The following is a 22830-nucleotide window of genomic DNA, read 5'->3' as shown; positions in this document are numbered from 1 at the left end:
TCATTATATGGCCCTAAGTATATTATAGAAAGTCATGCCTGAAGTGGGACAGTCTGGAAGGCCCCAGGAAGCAACACTATTTCTGCAGGCTCTCTTTGATAAGCAGGATCTATTAGGACCATCAATTACTGGTTCTGGTTTACATTTAAGTGGATGCCTAAATAGCAGTATTTTCTAAGACCTCAAGTCCTTGTGCTTTTTCCTCTCCAAGGCTCTGGAGGGCCATGTACTGGGCTAGACAGTGACTTGGGAGGTAGAAGCTAAAATTGAGGGAATCTGACAATCTGTCACAATAGACTAGAGCTTCCACCTTTAATGGGTTTGGATTGGACTGCCACACTTTCTAGCTCTACAAGTCAGGGAAAAGAATCTACAATAGTATCCTGCTAATCACTAGGGCCCTGCATTTATCTCTGCCCTTTTGAAATTGCTAAGTAGTAAGATCCATAGCATGGGAATGTGTTTTAATCATATTTACATTCCTAACATCTATTCCCCCTACTATTCCACGTCAGAACAATAAAGAAAGAACATCCAGAAGAGTGAGGGGGCTAATCCTAGGATTCATTCTAGTTTAGCTTGGGGAGAATTACCATTAAGGCTAAAAAATGTTTTAATTAAAAGTTATATAAAATTATGATTAAGTAAGTGCTACATAATAATTATACAGAAGTACAAATGACCATATAATGAATCCCTGTGTATCCGTCTGTCCCTTCTGAGAAAGATTTTTCCATCTTCTGTTGTTACATACTGATTAAATGGGCCTCTTCTGCCTTCCTTCTGGTTAGATGAATGGCTCATAGAATGTATCATTCTTGAATCTTCTGTGTTGAGTGCATAAACCTGCAGCCTTTGGTTATCATTTATGGTATCGGGTAGTATTCCAAGTCTCATGAGTCGTAATCTAATAGCACTGTTCTCAGTAAATACCTTTTTAGCCTTATAACTCTTGGTCATGTTTTGTCTTTCACGGAGACAGCAAGCTCCAGCCCTTGAGAATTGTCTTAGACCATTTCTGAATGAGTCACAGTCTCTAACAAAAATGTATTAATTCTTGGTTAAACATTGGGAATAACTTTTGAGTGTCATGTAATAAGCCTTGTGAACTGACAAATTGAAAGGCTTAGGTTGACTTAAATAGGATTATGTACAAACTTTGAAAGTATGAAGGAAAAAATTTAAACCTACTTTTGAAAGCATTCAGTAAACTTTTTTAGCATCCATGTTTTACTACAAAATTAATCCTGCTGCTTTACCAGTTAGGTCACAAAGTAATTTTTTAAAAGGTCCTAAAACATGCACCCACAGTAATGTTACTGCATGATAACTTCTACTAGTGGAAAGCTATTCATTGCACTTATGCAAATTAGGTGGCCCTTACACTTGCTTTTATTCCATCCCATAGAAGTACCTTTGTGCCTCTGGAGCTGAGCACAGGCTGTAATAGTTGCCTTTGAGTTTAAATCTTTGTGAAAGCAGAGAAATTTTCTATTTGAGTATTTCATGTGTACAAGATTTTTCAATAATTTTTGGACACGAATAAGAATATGTTGTTCCCATTCATTATTTTAAACGAAGAGACTCATTATAAATATGATAGAACTTGTTCACTTTATTTTCAAGCATCTATTGGGATAATTTTCACTTATCTGGCTGCCTAAAGTGACTTACACAACATGTAGCTTAGTTCTGCCTTTTAAACCTGAGTTGTAGATTATAGACACATTTCGGTGTGCAACACATCAGTAGGCATTCCTCTTAAATTAGTTTGAGAAATTCATTTTATTTTGTACAAGGTACAGTTGGTCTCTGCACAGTGAACAAATATATTACAAATCTGGGTTATTTAAAAAAGTATTGCCATTTCATAGTCTCACTTATGCTATTGTACAATAATAAGTGTTTTCTTTATTTATTTGAATTGTATGCACACCACTTTGAGTGAAAACTGGTTTCTGTAAAATAAACAGATCTTTGCAGGTTGCCAATAAAATGCACAGTGCACGTATTTAGGCTGACCATGAACCTATGTGTGATAGCGCTAGACAGAAGTTCCTAACAGTTGCTCTGTAAGATTGAAATGTCTTTTACCAGTAACTCTTAGTTATGTGAAAGCAGCTGTTGTCAACCACAGATGAATCACACCCTCTGCCTTGCCCTTCTCCCTGTATTGCCTAATTTGAATTGTATTACATTTCTTTAAAAATCATAGAATGCTAGAGCCAAAGGATCGCTAGAGCTCCTTACCTCTCTCTACTTCCCCTTTTTTAATATATTAGGAAAAAAGTTGCTGAGAGAGGGCAAGTAACACTCAAATCTCTTGACCCCGTGCTTTAGTGGTTCTACTATGCTCCCTTTTGCTGAATTTTTCCCATAAGATAGTTGGCAAACAAGAGGTGACACCTGAAACTGGCGTGATGCTGCTTGCTTGCAGTTTACCAGGCAGTAGTTACTGTACATGCAGGGTAGGGGAAGAAGATAAAGCCTGGGATTGAGATGAAGTTTCTCCTGGCTGATCTGACTTCACTATGCTTTTTGATCCTTGCTCTACAAAGATAATTGAGCACTTGCTGCCCTGAAATACTGAGGTAAGTCTCTATCTCTATTTCTTTCTACATATGTATGAGGGATATTTATTTACTTGGGTCTACAAAGGAATTTTCTAATATTTATATTTCATAAGGCTTTTGTGGAAAGGAAATTTGCTATTGCTGACCACTTGCTCCCATGCACACATGCAGCATTCATGTAAGTATTCTATATTTTCCCCTAACGATAAGATTTACTTAAGCCTTTAGTGAAGTGAGGGAGGGGGATTTACTCATTTATTTTCTTGTTTTTGCTGGTAATCGCTTAAACTAATGAGTTCCATGGCAGAGTTCCAGGTTGTATCAAGGACTTCAGGACTCCCACACTTCCTGTAGCAGCTGTTCCAGCTTTGAGGTCACTTAGTTCCTCTTCTGTGTACCTTTTTGGAAGTATTTTTTGCTGGTTGTTATCAGAGAATGGAGTGGTATAGGGGTAACCATTAGTTGCTTCAGTTTGCCCTTTGGTCTTTAATTCTTGTGAGAAGGTCCTCTTTTTTAGGACTTGGGAGTTGGCTCCAGTTTGACTTAAACTGAGCCCCAGCCTACCTGTGTTCATTAGTAGTGGAAGGTATGGACACGTTTGAATACTGGGATCTGGAGCCTTAGCTCATTGTAATATGTTTTTGGCCATCTCAGTAGGTGGGGATTTTAAGGTAGTAGTACCTGATATCCTTATTTGCTGTTTACTGTAAATTTTACATCATGTTACACCAACTGATTACAGTCCATTCTTTCTGATCATTTAGTTCCATCCAAAAGCATCATGTACTTTAAGCACCTTATTAAACTTGCTATATCCATTTTTGTCTAATTTCCCCTACACTTGTAGGTTCTATGCTACATCAGGCTCAAGATGAATGAAGAAATGCTTGAAAGCAAGTACTCTTCTAAGTTAAGGAATGCCCAACCAAATAAATTCAGGAGTTCAAATAGCTGTTTTTAGGGATACTTCTTACCAGTCTGTCTGCTTGCTTAAAGCATCATCTCAGAGTTCTGATTCACATGGAATGACTCAGGTGTTGGATGGTTTGAGGGGATGTGACTAGGCTGGGATTGATGTGGCAATGTTCTCAAACCTTGAATCAGCAAGATTTGGTAAAGCTGGCCTAGAAATCTTGTAGCCTGAAAGAGGCTGCTGCACTTTGGAAACTTCTTTCCCTCCTACTATCACGAACAGCAGAAGAGGGAAAGTTAATTTGTATTTATTAAAGTTTTACTTTTAAAAATTGAAGATGTTAAAAAAAATAAAAATAAAAAAATAAAATAAAAATTGAAGATGTTAGACTATATACTGTAATCTTGGCTGTTATGATTTGACAGATTAGATGTAAAGGTATTTTCGGATTGATATTAGCACAGTTTGTGTCTGTGTGCTATTTATTTTAGGTAATAAAACAGATACTGATGGTAACAGCAACCAAAAGTACACATACATTTCAGGAGCTTTAAAGTAATCTTTTCCCCTCCCAGTTCCCTTTTCCCCAGGAAGGTTTGTGAAACCTACACTGTATGCTTTCTGAGCATCACATTTCAGAGAATTAAGTATATCAATATATATATTTATCAATATATATACTTAGCTGATGTTGATGAGTAGCTGTATCTTAAATGTTTTAAAAGATCATGTAATCCTAGGCATTTGGGGTTGGGTGTGGGTGGGTGATAGGATTTGCCTTTGTGAACAGACCATTTGAACAATTACCCCAGTCCTACTTGGAAGCTCTTCTTTAGTTCCAGGTGAAAGTTATAACTAATACGCAGCTGGAGTCAGTATTTGAAGTCAAGGGATTGTCTTCTTTCAGAGTCAGAATATTCAGCAGAGCACATTGCAAGAGAGGCTTTTCTCTCTTAAGACTGCTTGTCCTGGGAGGGCCCATTGGCAGGGCTTTGTCTTACTGGGAGGAGGTCATAATGACCAGGAATATGGCTGTTCCTAGGTAGGTCGTATGGATTCTGGATATAGCTGGAGTTATGACCACGGCCTTCTTGGACCACACTGATTGTGGGCTCTAAGGAATATAGTGAAAAATGAGTTCAGAGAACAGATTAGCTTTGATTGCCTTGTTCAGGGGAATAGAGTTCTATTTAACTTGGTAGGGAGAGAAGCCAGGGATTTATGAATCTGTGATAAATATATGAGGGTTAGGATTGAGGCTTGCTCATGAAATAGAAAACCTAAGTGAGTATACTATCGGAATCTTAAGCTCTAGTCAAAACCAAGAGGTTTGGAATATCGTGGAGGTAGCGGTCTTAATAAGCCCAGGGACATAGGTGAAACTGGGAGAAGGTAGAAAATGGTGATTTAGAAACTTGCAAATGTCTCTTCTGATTGTTGATACAAATCCCAGTTTAAAAAAAATCAGTTGAAGTGTGTCCCTACTGACTCCCCACCCCCAGCATTTCTGTTTCATACTAGTCCTGGTATTTTTTTTAAAGCAGAGTTGACAAGAGAATTTGATTTTCTGCATGAGAGAGGAGGGTAATCCTGGGAAAGACCGTTCACCTTGGATTCCTTAAAAAGCAACAAAAGAAGGGTGTGTTTTCAAAACAGGTTGAGTGGAGAGGGCGTGTTTTTACTTCAGATGTTGCACTATTGCCCTGATTTCACTAAGTTACTTATTTGAGACACCTACCAACTTCATATATATTTTTATTAGATGTCGACAAGGATGGCATATCTGTATACGGAGACCCCCTGTGCGTAGGCGACTTCATTTCTACATAGCTGCTTTCTGGAAGCTTGCAGGTGAGGATGGGTGGGTCCTTAATTGTGGCGTAAGGGTTTTCACTGCTATTCAAGGAACAAGTGCTAGAACTGCACACGGATTCCTTCATGTAATCTGTAAAGCAAGAGAGATTTCTTAGGATATGCAGGAACACAAGACTTAATTTCAATACCAGAAACAGATTGGAGTTTATGTGCCTTTAGAATCTTGGAGCCGTAAAAGCCTATGATAATCCAAGATTTCCTCATTAAATATGTTGAGTGCTTTCCAAGTAGGCAGAGTTCTTTTCCTAAAGCATCTTATGATTTTGGAGGGATAGGGACATTTTTGTTCTTAGTAGTTAGGTATAGAACCAGAAAGGGATTAATTCAAGATACTCATAATGTGCTTTCACATCTATTTAACTTTTCCAAAATCCTGCAAAGATAATTGATACTTCGCATTTTATAGAAGGAAGACCCAGAGAGATGAAGTGGCTTAGCTAATGTCTTATAAGCTCATAAATGGCAGTGCCAAGACTTGAATGCATGCCTCAGGACTCCTTGGCCTTTGTTCTGTGGTATCATTCTTCCTTGAAATTCTTTTTGATGAATAAGAAGCTTAGATTCAAAAGAAGGTGTGTGTTTTGGCACAGGTGTCAGCAACTTGGCAACCTTTAGGCAGCAAACTTTGGCGCATCCCTGCTCTTGAGAAGCTTGCAGTCAGAGATGGGGCAGACCGAAGTGTAATAGAGGTGACCGAAGTGTAATAGAGGTGTAAAAAGCACTTGAGTCTCAGGCTAGCCTTTGGAAAGTTCTTGTTTTCTCTTAAGTCTTCCAGTGTATCCTCTGAAGTCACATACCCCGAGTTCTTAGGAATGTTAACTGAAACCCATTTTAGCAGTGTCATTTTCTGATACTAGGAGAACTCATGCTTCCTCTCCTGTTGCTCCTGAGGTGCATCACCCCAGACTACAGGGTATGTTAGAATACAGAAGGATGCAGACTAGTTTCCAAATATGAGGCAAGGTAACTGGAGCTCACTGGAGGAAGAAACTGTGTGTGAGAGGGAGAGAGAGCGTGCGCGAGAGAGAAAGAGAGAGAGAGACTGGGAGTCACAGAAAGGAAGGGGAGCCTCCTGCCCCTTCAACCTCTGTCATTTTCCCCTTTTGGGAAGATTACTGCCTCTTGTAGATCATTCCAAGTCAGGCAAGACTTGCCTGGAAAAAGCATCAGATTCTCTGTAATCTGGAAACTCTGGCCCTCATTCTTTGTGACCATCTGCCAGCCAGGGGTTCTAGAACTAAGCATGGAGTTGTAGGGGGCTTAACAGTAATGAGTGGTCTTCAGAGGTCTAAATTTCTTTAAAAGGTAGCAGATGGTGAAATTTCTGCATTTCTCAGCTCTAAATTTCTCTTAAGTGGTAGCAGATGGTGAAATTCTTGGAGTCTTCCACTAGAACCATCACATGCTCTCTGCTTCCAGCTTGTGAAATTAATAAATAAAAACAATAATAATAAAGTGATTGTTGTAACTCAAGGGGGCACTAGATCCTGGAAGAGCAGAACTCTCCATGTGGCCAGAAGTTGAGTTGTGTGCCACCACTAATAGTCTTTTCTCCCATAACAGGTGACTGGTTGGGAGGGGATTTACTTTTCTGGATATAAGGTTACTGATGTTTGTTTCAGTAGGTAACATTTCCTCAATCTTGTACAAAAATACATTTACCCGTTAGTTCATTGAGACATTCCTTATTCCTGTTATGTAGCTAGAGCAGTAATTATTCTTTCCTTCACTTTTACTGCTTATGAGGAAACCAAGGCTTGGCATGAGGAAGTGACCTCCACAGGGTCACACTGCTCATCAGTAGTAGGGTGAGCTCCACAACCATGCTCAGAGCATTTCCCGTCTCATCCTGGCCTACAGGTAGAGAGAGGTGTTGGCCCTGGTCCTGTCTGAGGTAGTAGACTCTTTCTAGCATAGAACCCTAGAGAGGGGTAGGAGAAAACATTCTTGCTGGACAGTGAACAGGCTCAGCTGCTGGTGACGCTCTCATAAGGAAAGGGGGATAGGAGTTCTGGGCTACAGTCTGCCCAGAGCCATATGAAGTTGCTTTTAGCGAGTACTTTATTTCTTAGTACGAGGGGCTGGGGTCATGTCTAGGAACCCTAGCACGGGCCATCTATCCCACTTCAGGTTCTGTGAACTTGGCAGCCAGGGAGTAAGGCAGGAAGAGCTGAGCTGCTGGTTTGGAAGCTGTGGACTAGAACTGCTTAAGGAAAGACTGTCATCTTCTAAGTGAAAAGTCCTAAAACCCCTCTTCTCTTCCCTACCCAGGCACATCCTTTTACTTTGTGGTGGCTAGCTTAGTTGCATGTTTTCTAAAACTTGAAGAATAGTGATAGAAAACATAGCCCTTATGCTAGTATCTTCACTCTGGTTAGGTCCTTTGAAACTTGTTACATCTGTGAAGAGGGCTGGGCAGGAAGGACTATGATTACTACTTTAGAAATGAGGATATTGAAGCTCATAAAGTTTGCCTAAAGTAGTTAAGGCTCAACCTGTCTTCTCTGGTATCCAATTATGGGGTTTTCCCCTTGGATCTTGTTACCTATGCTCCTGTTCTGGATCACTAAATACAAACCATAGCTGCAATAGCTTCACTTTACCCCCCAACAAGGAATACCTTCTGTCACTGAGGCCAAGCCCTCCCTACTGAGAGAGAAAGGCCAAGCTCTAACCTTTTTGTGGTTATCCCATGATTGATTTATTTCTGGCAATGGGAGAGTCTTGAAGCTGTGGCTCAAAGCCTAACAGAGCCTCAGTCAGCCAGTAGTGCCTCTCTTCTCATTTCCACCAGAAAAGTCAAAGCTGCCTTCAAGTTTGGGGGTATACAGCGGTCTCCCTATTTCCTCCCACCCCATCAGTCCTCTGGGATACTTTCCAAGACCCCCAATGGATGCCTGAAACCACAGATAGTACTGAACCCTCTATATATTGTTTTTTCTATGCGTACATACCTGTGCTAAAGTCTATAAGTTAAGCACAGTAAAAGATTAACCACAATAACTAATAGAACAATTATAACAATATAATGTAATAGATATTGTATGAATAGGGTCTCCCAGAAGATTTTATTGTACTATACTACCCTCCTTGTGATGATGTAAGATCCTGAAATGAGGTGAATAACCTAGGGGTAGGCATTGTGACAGGCCACTATTGACTTTGATTGTGACTACTGGGTAACCGAAACTGCAGATAAAGGAGACTACTGCCAATAGTTTGCTGTGCAGCAGGGGATGCACCTAAGTGGATAAAAGAGAAGTTGGGGTTGGAGGAGGGGATTTGTTTCAGGCAGAAGCTGTACCTTCCATAAAGGGGCCAGAGGGAGAGAAAGGCTGGAGAACTGTATGTCTGTATTGAGGTGGTCAGGAGGGAGAGGGTGTTGGATTATGGAATAATCTGGATTCTATTTCTGGGGACTGGAGGTAGGAAAGGGCAAGTCTAGCTGGAAAACTTACACTTTAGAAAGCTATTCTCTCCAGCTGAGTCATCTACCTGCCTGCCCTCAGGGAGGGTGGGGTAAGGGAAAGAGCAACCAACCTAAGACACTTCCTCATCCTTTTATAGCCTCACCCTACCAGTCAGTCCCTGCACTTAAGGCATTTTGCAAGGAAAGGGGAAGCGTCAACCAAGGCTACCTAAGCTTTGAAGAGTCACTCCTCCAAGGCCTGTAATTAGTAGCATCAGGACTGAAGGCTTGGCTTTATAATGCCTCATCTAGTTCCTCCTCCTCCCAAATCACAGCATTATACCATTAGATGCAGGAGGGGCCTTGGTAATGAGCCTAAACATCTTCATTTTATAAAGGAAGCAGCAAATCTAGAGAGGGGAAATGACTTTGCAAGGCCGCCTGCTGAGTGGGATCTGAACTTACTAAGGCTTTTAGGATCACAAGAACATCTAGGTAAAGTCAATATTTCACTCTTGGGGAAAACCCAGGCACTGAAGATCTATTTCTTCTCAGCCAATGACTATTATTAGAAAGCCACGCTGTCTTTTTTTCCTGGATCCTAGGTTAGCAATCTTCTTTTCATTGAGAGACAAGAATATGGGGAGAGGAAAAGGGAGATTTCATAGAAGGAGAACCACACTGGCTAAAAAAAAGTTTTCTGAATGTCACTGGACTCCTAACTATCTTGGAACCCACAGTTATTGCAAGGAAGGACATGGAGGCTGGATTAGCAAAAAGCATACGGGTAGCTTCCTTGTGGCAGCAATATTGGGATTTAGGATTTTAGGATCATAAAGGTGATGGGGAGAGTACCAGAGAGAATTTTTTCTGTAGCACTTTGAAATGCCTGGCAGACAAGGAATTGAACATAAGACATTTTGTTATAGTATCATTGTGTTGCAGGGGAGGAGAGATGGACAGGTATTTAGAGGTAAAATGGAGTTAGCACAGCAGCGTGTGGTGCCATGCAACTTCAGGATGACCATGAGCAGAGGTCTGTCTAAAGTAAGTTAGAAAGGCAAGAAGGAACATTGGCTGAATTAAGACCTGGAAAGGGGCCTTAGAGATGGTGCTAGTACAAACCCATCCTTCTAACAGACTTAGAAACCAACATGCAGAAAATAAGTGTTACCTAGTCAGTGCTACACAGTAAGAAGTAGGACTAGAATCCAAGAGCTTGCTCATTGATTCAGAGAACACTCAGACTCTTCACTCTTAATGGTTTTCATTTGGGTTGGCCCAGTAGTTTTAGGAAATAGTTTCATTCCTGGTACAGACTAGTTTATTAAATGTTTATTTGGGAGTTCGGCCAGCTAGTGGTGTTTATTCCATGTCTTTGGTAAATACTTCTGTAAAGTTCCAAAATGACATTTCATTTTCCTCTTCTTGAATTCTCTTGTTCTGATGTGTTGGTTCCCAACACCTGTTGGCACATTTACCTGTAGCTTCTTTTCTCTCTAATTTTAAGGATGATAGCCAGAGTGGTGAAACAAAATCTGGCTGCAGAATCTGGCCTTCTCTGCACTTACAGGTTCAGCTACATGATCCCACAAAACAGGAATGAATATGACGCTGAGGCAGAGACACTGCCCTCCTTAGCTTTGTTTTACATTTATGGTTTCAAGTCTGAAAGCAGTTACCCTAATCACAATGCACAGGACAACAAAGTGCATAGGAAAGTCATGTGCTCATCTATTGAGGTGATTGGGCCTGTCTGAACTTATCCATGCTTGAGTCATGCATATTTTCAGAGCTGGAAAGTCTCTTAACAGATTTTTCTACCCAGTTCCCGTACCTCTTTGAGAAAGAAACTGAGGTCTCACGTCACAGTGATAACAGTAAAGCTTTCTTTTCTGGTTTTCTCTTCATTACTGTTTTGGTGTTTGCCTCCATTTGGAAGATTTAAGTCAATATGCAGAAAATGGCCAGAATTGATGCTTCCAATGAAGTAATGTCCTTTGACCAGAAGCCTAGGGGTGACCTCCTGTTCTCAGATTGTTCTCTTGGGGCTGTGCACATCCTATTGTGTTCATGGAGACTTGCCCTTCTTGCTCTCTTGCTCAGAACAACCCACCTCTAGCTCACCCCACTTCTGTTAACCACTCCACCAAGGGCTGTAGATGACTAGCTCTCCTTGGTTTAGGAAATGGTTGTTTCCGGTATAACTGAGGCTAGGTCTGAAAGACCAGCAGAGTAATACAGGAAATCTGGGTCAGTCTAGACCCAGATTCCACTAGTTCCTAAGTGTTAGTTGGGTGTTATTGAAGTACTTATTACAAATGCAGATTCCAGGACTCCACCCTATATATACTGCTTCAGAGTCTTGGGAGGATAGGGTGTGGACATCTGTAAGTTTAATAAGCTTTCCAGGTGATTCTGGTGTGCAGCTAGATCTCTGATACCCACTGGGATCTTTGCTGTCAGTCATCTCTTTCTGTATGGCTGAGACTCCTAAATAGACCTCAGAGACAAAAGGACAGCCCTATTAAATTAGTACAACCTTTTACAACATGCAAAATCTTCCCATCTGTGATTTTTATTGGATACTCACAATAACCCTACTAGACAATAGATAGGCATAATTGTCCCAACTTGGCAGATGAAGAAACTAGGCCTTGGAGAGCTCCCAGTCTAAGATCAGTTAATACTTGACAGAGTAATAAGTGACATAGTTCCAAAGCTACCTATTTCATATATTCTGTTATTTAAATGTAGGGCCTAAGCCCAGGGCAGGACCTGACCTTCATCTTTGGTTTCATTCATAGACTTTCTAGAAGGGATGATCCAATTGCAGTTCCCATGTGCTAGGGATTAGGTCTGACCTCGCTGTCAGGGGCAGAGATCTTGAGGGTAGAGTGCCATAAAGTATTAACACTAGTATTATTTTCATTCTTGTACTCCAGAAAGCCAGCAGGTGCGGGGTGGCATTCCTCACCAGGGCAACGACAGGAGGCCTCTGGGGCAGGTAGATTGACTTTATTTCAGAATTTATAATCAATTTAACTCATACTAATTGGTGGGTAATGACATTCTACATTTCCGAAGACATTTATTTGGCGTCTATAAAAAACCCACAAGTGCTTGCTAAGCAGGTGCAACTTAAATTGAGATATAAATTCATTATTATTATGATTGCTCCTCCTGAGCAGAGCTACCCAGCAGCCCCAGGTCCTGTGGTCTTTTTACTTTTTTTGGGGAGTGAGGGAAGAGATGTACGCAGTGTCTCTGGTAGAATTCCTGGTCATTTCAGATCTGTATTCTTTATCTTGCTAAGCCCTTTCTAATGGGACGTCAGGATTGGATACTCTACCTTTGAAGCCTTTGTCCATAATGTATGTGTTCTGACGTCTGTCCATTCCACAAGCACCTGCATTAAAATAGTATAAAGAGAAAAATAGAGTGAGTGACATTTACTTAGACTGCTTGTGTTTTTGCTTTATTTTTTTCTTGCCTTTCTTTCCCTCCCTTACCCATAAAATTAGTTCTTTAGTGATATAGGAATATTCTGGGTTTAATCTGCTCTAAATCATTTTGACCATGCAGGAATTCTTACAGGGCTCAGAAGCATTAGTGGTGAGCTACAGCACCCCTTGGCATATGTAGCCCCCCCCTCCTTTTCCTCTTTAACCGTAACTATGAGGGCAAGGTCTTCAGTGATGTGATCAAAGGCAGTTCTGATGCCACCTGAAGTTGCTATAGGTGAAGTTTCAAGCTCCAGAAGTATAGGATGAGGAATGAATCAGAGCCCTTTCTTAGCTTGGGGACGGGGTATGACATTCCAAATCCCAGTTCTGTTGGATCTTGGAATGGGATTGAAGACTGTTTCTTACCTCTCAGCTCTGGTCCTGCCTCCTCTCCTGGATCTGAAGTCAACTGAGTGGAGCCAGGGAGGGAGGTGGATAGGTGGCTGAGATTCTTGATTTAGTCATCTTTTCAGGATGTAGTCATTTCCATCCATAGCCTGCTCTCTTGGTTACCCATTTTTGGAGGTGGACCATTTGTATGTAATTGAGAATTGTCTTTGAAAAGTATTACTAGTATTTTCAGTCTGAAGGATTTTTCTCCCTTTTGGCTGTCAAAATTTTTCCAGCTCCTACAATGCATGGTCCTTAGCTATAGCCAGAGGCAGGACATAAAACTTTAGGGACCAAGCTCAGGTTCTTTGCTGCTGGTGATACCAGAAAAGAAGCTGTCTGGCATTTTTAGGTTGAGTCTGTAATGACCCTGGCTCAGAGTCCTTTTCTTTTTCCCCAGCTTTTAACTGAGGACACACTACCAGGCAAGGCGTGCAGCAAGTAATTACTAAAATACAATGTTACTACATTTGACTCCCCCCCCTCCCCCCCGTTTTGGACACTGAAGGTCAGCCTGCTGCTGTTTAGATACATCCCCATACCATACCTCCTCCACAGAGTTCCTAAATTAAAGTTATAGGAATCATTTCTTATCTGCCTGCCTTCCATACACTACTGAGTGATAGAGCAAAACCAAACCAAGTTTTCCTCTAGTTTGATATTCTTCTAAAAGGTCTATAGGTACCTGTGCCCTTCAGAAACATGACTAACAAGCTGTATCCCTGGCATCAGTTCAGCCCTTTATACTAGACAAGGGCTTTCTTCATCCTTCCTGAGGGAGGGAGGCTAGACTATTAACTTTCCTTTTTTTTTTTTTTTTTTAGAACAGGAAACAGAGGGACAATGACTTATCTGACACTACATAAAACTACAACCTAGATCTCCCTAAGTATTCTTTCCCATTGGCCACCAGCCTGCCTTAGTGTAAGGCAAAATAGCATGATAGCATGTGGTGGCTCTGGCTACACTCTAGACTGTACATCTTAGAAAGCAGGGAGAAATCTGGGCTGAGCCCAGAGGATGCTCCCTTGTGAAAGAGATGCAGCATTGGGGGGGTGGGTGGCAGGGGGTTGGGAGGGTTGTATTTGGTGGGGTTATTGAAAGACCTAGACATGGCTCAGGAGAACTGCAGCCAAGAGCACAGCCTCCTAGGTACAGACTCAGGGTCTTTGCAGCCCATAACTGCTCAATGCACAGATAAATCCAGAACCTTCATACTTCTGAGTGCTACTGCACCCAGGGGCCTGCAGAAGTTGGCAGAGCTGCATTTCCTTGAGCTCTAGAAATGAGCTAGAGCCTGAGGGTTGTCCAGTATACTTAAGGCGCTGCCTTAGCGAGGCCACTTCATAGGGGGAGCTGCGTTTTCTGTTGATTGATCATGCTTACTCCTATAGCATCTATTTCTATAGCTCCACATCCTCCCACAGCAGGACTGACTTTGCAAGTCTCCTTTTTTCATCTTTCTCAACGCACTAGCTTGAGCCTAATACAGAGCAGAGAGGATGTTGGTTGACACATCCTTCCCTAGCCTCTCCAGATCCCTGCTTGACAACCCTACCCTATGATCTGGGAGAGCTTGACCTGAGCCAGAGGTGGGTTTGAGGTCTCTCTGGGGGACATCGGGCTTGTCATCCACACCCACAGGGTCCAGAGAGCCCCAAAGGTGTTCCCATCCTCAAGTCATTTCTCAGTGGTTTGGGGTTATATTCTGTGGCCTATAGGAAGTACAGTTATATTGTGTTCCTGTCATTTAATAGCAGTTTGTCCACATCCACTGACCACAATGGGAGCAGAAGGGGGATGAATCGAGGCAAACTTCCTTTAGATAGGCGATTGGGCTTGTAGACTAACCATGTTGAGAGGAGGGGAGGGCTCAACAGGGAGAGGTCTGGGACCATGGGGGTGAGTCAAGGGGCAGGAAGGAGTAGGGCAGGTGCTGGGTCTGACCTGGTGAGTGTGGCTCAGCGGGGCGGCTGAGGTGTCTAAGTTCAATGTAGAAGTCCTCGGGCGGGTACCTGGCCTCCAGGGCACTGATCTGGAAATGGGAGTCTAGTGAGAGGAATGACAGGGAGGAGCCATTATTCCCAGGGCCCTGGTATGGCGAGGGGTGGTGGTGGGGTAATGGAGGGGGTGAGGGTCAGGGTAGGATGATAAGCTGGAAGGAATTAGGGCCCCTGTGTATAATATCCAAAGGGGCTAGGGCCAGGGGGATCAGTTAGAGTTGAGGCCATCTACCTTTCCTCCCTCACCCCCACCTCCCACCCCCCAAATTTGGTGCCCACTAGGGCAGTGGGACAAAGGGAAGAAGCCCTTGGAAGGGAGTACCTTGGCAGGGCCTGGCTCAGGCAAGAGCCCCTTTCCTAGACAGTGAATACATTTTTTTGCCTGCATCTGGAAGGAAGCCCCATATCCAGGCCCTAGCTGTTTCCTTTGTGGTCCCTGGGTCATAGCCACCCTCTCCACTAATAGAAATGGAGGGGCATCCTGGGCTTCATTTGCTTATGAGAACTGAAACAAGGACTTAGGTTTCCTCCCCATACCCCTTCTCCCTGGGGGAACCCATGCTCAGGATTCATCTACTAACCTCCTTTGGAGCTAGAACAGGGCCCTCTTCAGTGTGGAAAAAGGAGACTAGGTGGGCATGATGGTAGGAGACCAGACTCAAACCACTACTGACCTAACACGTTCACAAAGCTGTAGGGGGTCCAGCCTGCTGTGTCTCTGTCAAGGGACTTGTTACTGAGCTGTTTGGAGAGTAGGAGAGCAAGTTAATCCCTTTGCTCCCAAGGTGCCCCTGCCCAGCCTTCACATTTTGCCCAGCACACTTACGATGATCATGCCCCACCTCCATTTTAGATAATTGAGGAAAAGGAAGAGCTAGGTGGACCTTGGCAAGACAGATCAGGGAGCAGAATCTACCCCATTCTGAGCTCTCTGGCTGAAACTGTAGGGTTTCCGGACCTTGAGACAAAGTAGTGCAGGGCAGCCCAATAGCCAAGAAATGGCCTGAGCCTAGCTGGTTGGCTCTGCCAGGGGAAGTAGGTCAGCTAGGTGGGGTTGAGCTGTAGAACAGGCTCTGGCAGTGTCTCAGATGCAAAATGAGGCCGTCTCCAGCACAGAGGGAGGTGCTGAGGCTGTTTGCAACATCACTGTCACCTCTGCTATCTGACCTGGCCTGTGTGTGTCTCCCTTTTGTGTCAGCAAGGGAAAGCCTCGTCCTTGGCATTATTTCCCTCTAACCTGCTGCAGTCTTGATAATGTGGCTCTAGTTAATCAAGAGCCTCCTACTAGGAAAATCTAGATTCCCTTCCCTGAGCTTCCAGCTCCTCAGATAAGCCTAAAGCTGAAGCTAAGAATCAAAGTCTGAGCTGAGAAGATATATGGGAAGAGGGGCCAAAGCTATGGGGATGATGGCCACAGACTTTGTTTGCACTGGGGCCTCAAGGCACCCTGCATCCAGCACTGCCATTTCCTAGGAAAACTGAGGCTGAGAACAAGTAGAAGAAAGTAGTCTCGGGGTGCTATCTTGACAGTGGTTGCCCTTGGGGTTGTACAGTGTCTATGTTATTGTTAGGGGGTCCAGGCTGCACTGCTAAGGGTCTGTGGGCCAGACAGGGAGAAAGGATTCCCAGAACTCTAGGGCAGAGGCTTAGAATATGGAAACTGCTTCTGTCCATGTTCTCAACACAGGAAGGATATTACAGGAAGCCAGGAGCTTGGGGATTGCCCTCCTAACAGTCCCGCCATTGTATGTATGCATGTGCAGTTTGTGTGTGTGTGTGTGTGTGCACGTGCACATGCTTAGGTGGTGTCAGGAGGTGTGCAACATGAGCCTATCAGACCTTTGTGGTCCTTGAGGCTTTTCTACAATTCTGAACCCCCTGCTCTACCAAGTATGGGTCCTGGCACCCCAGGGGGCTCCCTCCACATGTGGGCTGAAACATCCTCGCCCAAGAACCTGTGATTATAAGAGGAGCTCTTGCCATCAGCCAGGGTTATTCTAGGAGCTGTAAAGGGAGGACCCTGTCCAGGGTGGCGCACACCTGTCCTCGAAGGCCCATAGGGCTTGCTGTCCGTGAGAACACTGGGTATGGCTGATGTTTGGGTTTCATATTCCGTGTGTGTTCTGATTGAGAAAAATGGTTGCAGGTAAAGGGTACCTGGGTTGCTCAGTTGGTTCAGGATCTGCCTTTGGCTCAAGTCATGATCCCAGGCTTTTGGGATCAGGCCCCACATTGGGCTCCCTGCTTGGCTCTCCACCTGCCTGTCCCCCACCCTAGCTCATAGGTTCTCTCGCTCTCAAATAAAATCTTTAAAAAAAAAAATGGTTGTAGGTATGTGGCAATAACATGAATGCCAGATATAAGCATCAGGTGGGTATACCTGAGTAATAGTAGTTAAACTCGAAGGTGCTGGTTACATGCATCCTGTTGGAGAGGCACCGTAGTGATAGTGGTAGGTGGTGTAGTGTTTTGATTACATGTTATATGGCAAAAGTGCCTTCATGGTTTATGTGAAGAGACAGCTCCATGTGATCACCTGATTTGGTACCAGTTCATTACACACAGGTGTGTGGAGGTATATATCCTATAGAATGATGCTATGGGTTGGTTATACATGATGTCTGCTGGTTACATGGCACTTGTTGGTTCCATATAACCTGCTGGCTTCCTGTTAAATACTTCCCAGTGTTTACATGTCCCATGGATCACAGGGCTATGTGTATTGTTTTGGCAGTTGGTTCCACATGAACCCTCCAGGTGGAGTGCAGAAGTGAGGGCTCATTGGGAGGACAGTGGGTAGGGGCTAGGGAGTCAAGGGCCCAGTACCTTGGTGGGGCTGTTCCTGTCCAGAGTGCTGGCCTGGCTGGTGGCAGGCCCCCCGCACGCCAGTGTGTGGTAGCTGGAATTGGAAAAGCACTGGGCATGGCTGCTACTTTGAGACAAATCTGGGAAGAGAACAAGGTGCCATACCATCATACCCCTGCCCCTGGCATGAGATACCCCAATATTAACACTTGGGCTGGGCAGCCTTGGGAGTGCTCTGCAAAGAGAGACACCTAAGTCCCCCATCCCCCAGCTTTCTGGTATCCACTATCTCCACAGAAATCTGTAGAGCCTTGTCTCTTCCTTCATGGTATCCCTCCCTGCAGGATGCAGGTTAGGCTTGCCAGGGTGGAGGGTGGCACTCAGCAGCTAGAGCATGGATGAGGAGTGTTGGCTCTGACTGCCTCATATGTCCCTGAGTTGCTACTGAGGGCTGTGCTGACGACCCTCCCCTGCCTCCCTCTGAGATCTATCCCAGGAGTGAGGCCATAAAGAGAATCCTCTTAGTCCAGTGCTGCCCTCTTGTGGATTCCAGGACGCCTCCACAGCATTGGGGAATTCCAGTGGAATGGTGTGGGAAGTCAGCCAAACTTAATCATTATAGTCACAGAGGAAAATCCCCAAATCATCTCTGTGGGCTTGGAATTTCACCAGGGGATATGTGCTTTGGCTGAAACCCAGGGAGGCAAGTAGGCCAGGAGCTCTCTGAAGGCAGGGTCACACCTAGGCTGCCCCTGTTTACCCTGTAGCACCTGGCATGGAGTTGGGACATGTTAGGCAGTACTTAGCAGGAATGGGCTGATGTGATCTTGGTTTTCTAAATCCAAGATGCAGGAGGCTACAGGTCAGCCATAAGTTAATGGAGCTAGCTGGACAACGTGATGATCCTTGTGCTTACCCAGATAGGCCCAGCATCGTGTGGCCCAAGGCTATGGGCAATTTCAGAGCATTTTGATCTCTTCTGTTTAACTAAATATGCAGCAAACGGCCTCATTTCTAAGGCAGCAGTCCAGGGTTCTGGCACAATAGCCCCACCTCCACCTCATTCAGACTCTAGATAGAATGCCCATTGGAGATCTTATCAAATTTGTGGACATCTTGGGTCATTGCCCAAACTTTTAACTCACCCTTCACCCCAAGTCAGGCACCATCCCCTTCCACTGTATCAATAGGACCTTCCTAACTCTGGGAACTGGGAGGGAGAGTTGCTCTGAGGCCTTCACCAAGGAAGCAAAGATGGAACAGGGCTTGGAAATAGCCCCAGGGCCAGTTGGGCCAGGAAGAGGTTCCCCTGGAGTTAGGAAAGTTACTGTTTAGTGTAGGTATTTCTGTGGCCAAAGCCCAGTGAGAAAGTTGGGAAGCTCTGGGGAAATGGAAGGAGGCTCCTAATCATAGCTGCTCAGAGCTAGGCACCCAGGAAGTGACATTCTCATAAAACCCTATCTACCTTTTCCAAGTAGGCTCCTGCTCCCCACCTGCATTGTCTCTCCAGGAGAATCTGAGCATCCAGCCCCAGCAGGACAATCCTGCAAGCATGACCACTTTAAGTTCGACAATAAACCTGGGTCTCCCCAGGGATGATATCATGTGGCTCTTCCTGGTGTGTGTGGGTGGATATGTGTGTGTGTGTGTAGGAGAGGAGATGCTGAGGGCATAGCCCTTACCTGAGAGCGAGTAGTCAGTGCTGGTCATCCTCATGGCAGGTGTATAGGAGACACGGGGAGCCAGGTCACGGCCTTTCTCTTTCTGTCGCCGCCGGCGCCAAGCAAACAGGCCCAGCAGCACCACAATGAGGAACAACAGGAGGACGATGCCTGTGACAGCACCTACTGAGTGCCGCTCTGCACCCAGCGCTGGGCTGATCTTGGTGTAGGGATTCAGCTCCTCCATCATGAGGGCAGCTGCGGATGGAGGGAGGACCTGAGTGGGGCAGGCCTCCTTGCGCTTCAGATCTTGGCTCAGAGCCTAGAACCCTCTAACTTTAGGAGACCTGGGTGTTCTGGTCTTTGGCCCTATTCTTCAATCCTTTTGTTACCCTTTCACTGTGCCTGTTTCTTCAACTGCCTACAGGGGATGGAGTTTCAGTGACATGGCAAAGAAAAGATGTAATCTGGATGGCAAATAAAATAACAAATGTTTACTGAGTACTTTGTTCTAAAAACTGAGTTACAAATATTAACTCATTTGATCTTCCCAGCAGCCATATGAGATAGGGACTGTTTAATTATTTCTCTTTCACAGATGAAGAATCTAAGTCATCGCAAGGTTAGATAACTTACCCAAGATCATATAACCAGTAATTGGTAAAGTCAGCTTCCTCAGAAGTTGGGAAAAATTGGACTCAGCCCATCTCCTTGCTTACCAGTTGTGTGACTCCCAAGTCCTCAGTTTGCCCATTTGTAACATGGGAACAGTAGTCCCAGGGAACTGTGAGCACCATATGACAGACTGGCAATGAAAGTGCATTTGTGCCCAGGATTATTGTCTACAAAACCCCTCATGATGATAAATGTGTGGGCTAACTCTCCATACTGCTGCTCCATACTGATCTAAGCCCACAGTGGGGGTCATCCTGCTGCCTGGCACCGTTTAGACTTCTACTTGGCTATCAGCAACTGGCTGACTGGAGCTAGCGAACATCCTTGGGGAAGTAACGTGCTGCGTTATCATTCTCTATATCATCAGGATGCAATGGGAATGTCGTATGGCGCCCCTCTGTGGATAATTGAGAGCCCATTCTCATTCCTCATCCTCTAGAACAAACGATATAATCCCTTGTTTGCAGCACTTCACAAAGGGTTCTTATGTATACAAGAATCAGTTATTGTTTGCATATGTGCCAGGACTGTGCTGAGTCCTCTATTCGTATTATCTCCACCTGGTCCTCACAACTGTACTACGGGGTGTCCTCTGAGTGTAGAGCTGGAGCCCAGGTTGAGCCCTTTTGGACTCCTTGGCCCTCAATAGAACCTTGTACTGTGCTGGGAGACAAAGATTAATCTACCCTTCCTACTTTGCATGTGGAATAGTAAGCCCAGTAAAATGAAATGACTTGCCCAGGACATCTAGCAGGTAATGGCAGGACCAGAATTTGGCCTATCTTCGGCTGTCCATTGGCCTTTCCACAGGACTAGCTGTGGTTACCCTTGTTTGGCTCACAGGAAACTTGGCCAAGGATGAGCATGGGGAAGCCAAGACTGAGAGGCTCCTGCTCCATCTGCCTTTAATACACAGTACCTGTAGCCTCTGCCTCCCCCTCTGCAACATACCCCTTCTGGTCTCCTTCCAAAAGTAAAAGGGAAGTCACACTGTCCTTATGAAATCCAGTTGTTCCCACTGGAATCTTTTTAGGTCCTGCCTCCATGGGGTTCTCTCCAGAGCCCCCTGCCTAGGGACTCTCTCCACCTGTGTATTACCTTGGTCACACCGGATTCCTTTGAATCCAGAGCTGCAGTAACAGGTACCAGTGACGTGATCACAGGTGGCATTGTTCATGCACTCACATAGCTGCTGACACCCGTAGCCAAAGGTTCCTGGGGCACATCCTGTGTAGCATGAAGAAGAGATGGGATAGCCAGTGAGATACACCCATTCTCCCCATCCCACTGTGGTTCAGTTTTGATGCCTGGGGGTGGACGAAGCACCTTAGCCCTGAATGGGGGATACCCACTCCTACTTCCTCCTCACTTGACACATTTATGCAGCATTTTCCACATGCCAGGCCCTGTGCGGGGTGCCATTGAGGCTTCAAAGAAGAATTCAAGAAGATCTGTCTTCAGGGGTGTCTGGGTGGTCCAGCTGGTTAAGTGTTTACCTTCAGCTCAGGTCATGATACCAGGGGCCTGGGATTGAGCTCAAAGTGGGGCTCTCTGCTCAGCAGGGAGTCTGCTTCTTCCTCTCCCTTCTGCCCCCTGCTCATGCGCTCTCTCTCTCTCTCTCTCTCTCTCTCTCTCTCTCTCTCTCGTTCTTTCTATTCAAATAAAATCTTTAAAAAAACCTGTCTCCTTTTATTCCTTCAGTACCCCCTCAGGACTCTGTTCTCTCAGCATCCTCCATCCTTCCCCTCCCCACAACTGGAGGAAGAAACTCTATAAACACTGATGTAGACATGACCTCCTTCAGCCTTTTTTCTTGGAAGCTGCTCCCAAACTCCAGGGAACAGGAGGTGCAGAGAGCCCTGAATGAGTGGACTTGGGAGAGGCTTCCCTGGCAGAAGGCTGATGCCCGGCACCGACACCCCGGGGCAGGGCCTGGGACAGCTTACTCTGCTCACAGTGTCGCCCGGTGAAGCCCGTACGGCAGGTGCACTTGCCGCTGATGTGGTCACAGCTGGCACCATTCTGACACTGGCACACGCGCCCGCAGTCCTTCCCGTAAAACGCTGCAGGGCAGCCTGGAGAAACAGGGTGGGGACAACTGCAGCAGTACAGTTGGGACCAAACCTGTCCATCTGCTGCCTCTTTCTCTGAGCACAGGGTGAGTGAGGGCCAGTGAGACCCTGCGCCTCTCCTCAGCTGTCGCTGCACTCTGGATGCTCAGGCTGAAGGGGTAGGGGTGGCTGTGAGGGGTCCTTTACACCAAGGTGCCTTAGCGCTAGAGGCCAGGTGGACGTCTCCCTGCTGTGCAGCCACAGGCTGTTCCTCCCTCTGGGCCCCTCTGTCCAGGGGTCTGGTCTTGATGCTTGCCAGAGTGCCTTCCAGCCCTGACCTTCCAGGACACAGGGCCATCCGACCCCCTGAATCCATCCAGGTTTCCCAATCCTCGGGTGGGGTGGGGGCCGTTCCTGACCCTCGGGCCCGCCTCCTCCCTCTTTCCACAGACCTGGACGATGCCCAAGGCAGCCAGCAGGCCGCAGCATGGGATTCCGAATAGCCAGGCGGCCGGGAGGCAGGACTTACGCTGCGTGCAGAAGAGTCCCCTCCAGCCAGGGGTGCAGTGGCAGGCCCCATCCTCAGCGCTGCAGCTCCCCCCGTTGTGGCAGCTACACGTATGGAAGCAGGCAGGGCCCCAGAACCCTGGTGGGCAGGCTGGGGGCAGGAGGGATGCAGAGGGTGAGGGCAAGGCAGAGCAAAGCAGACAGGGAGAGAGACCAGTCAGCCAAGATGCCAGGATACACCCAGCTGGTATTTCCTGCCTTCCTGACCCGCTGTTCCCAGAATTCTCCACTCCCCTCTTGGCCCACTTACCCGGGATTCCCATGAAGCCCAGATTCTCTGCCCACTCTCCCAGCTCTGAGGGCTCCTGAACTTCCCTTCTCAGGGGGACTGGCTGTGATCTGGAGCACGTGGGTGTGTGTGGTAAACTAAACATTGCAGTTTACAGTGTGAACACTGTGTGT

At 45.5% G+C, this 22830-nt stretch overlaps 1 protein-coding gene across 3 annotated transcripts in view; it reads right to left on the bottom strand.

Annotated features, from left to right (window-relative positions):
• Positions 1-3895: 3895 nt before the first annotated feature.
• Positions 3896-22830, bottom strand: part of MEGF11 (multiple EGF like domains 11) — a 341459-nt gene continuing 322524 nt past the window's right edge. Inside the window, exons 17-26 of one of the 3 annotated variants that reach the window (XM_055320208.1) lie at positions 22391-22519; positions 21757-21885; positions 20909-21037; positions 19157-19393; positions 17496-17614; positions 15344-15410; positions 14614-14715; positions 12123-12179; positions 5225-5431; positions 3896-4600 (exon numbers count right to left, since the gene is read on the bottom strand). In XM_055320208.1, coding sequence (XP_055176183.1) covers positions 4440-4600; positions 5225-5431; positions 12123-12179; positions 14614-14715; positions 15344-15410; positions 17496-17614; positions 19157-19393; positions 20909-21037; positions 21757-21885; positions 22391-22519 — 1337 coding nt within the window. In that variant the 3' untranslated portion in view covers positions 3896-4439. Of the gene's footprint in view, positions 4601-5223; positions 5432-12081; positions 12180-14613; positions 14716-15343; positions 15411-17495; positions 17615-19156; positions 19394-20908; positions 21038-21756; positions 21886-22390; positions 22520-22830 lie in introns of those variants that run through there. The other 2 variants (XM_055320209.1, XM_055320210.1) reach the window with 2 other exon arrangements.

This window comes from Nyctereutes procyonoides, unplaced genomic scaffold (assembly GCF_905146905.1).
Source record: "Nyctereutes procyonoides isolate TBG_1078 unplaced genomic scaffold, NYPRO_anot_genome, whole genome shotgun sequence".
NCBI lineage: Eukaryota > Metazoa > Chordata > Mammalia > Carnivora > Canidae > Nyctereutes > Nyctereutes procyonoides.
Note: the sequence above shows the minus strand (reverse complement) of the source record. Positions and strands in the feature narration are given on the sequence as shown.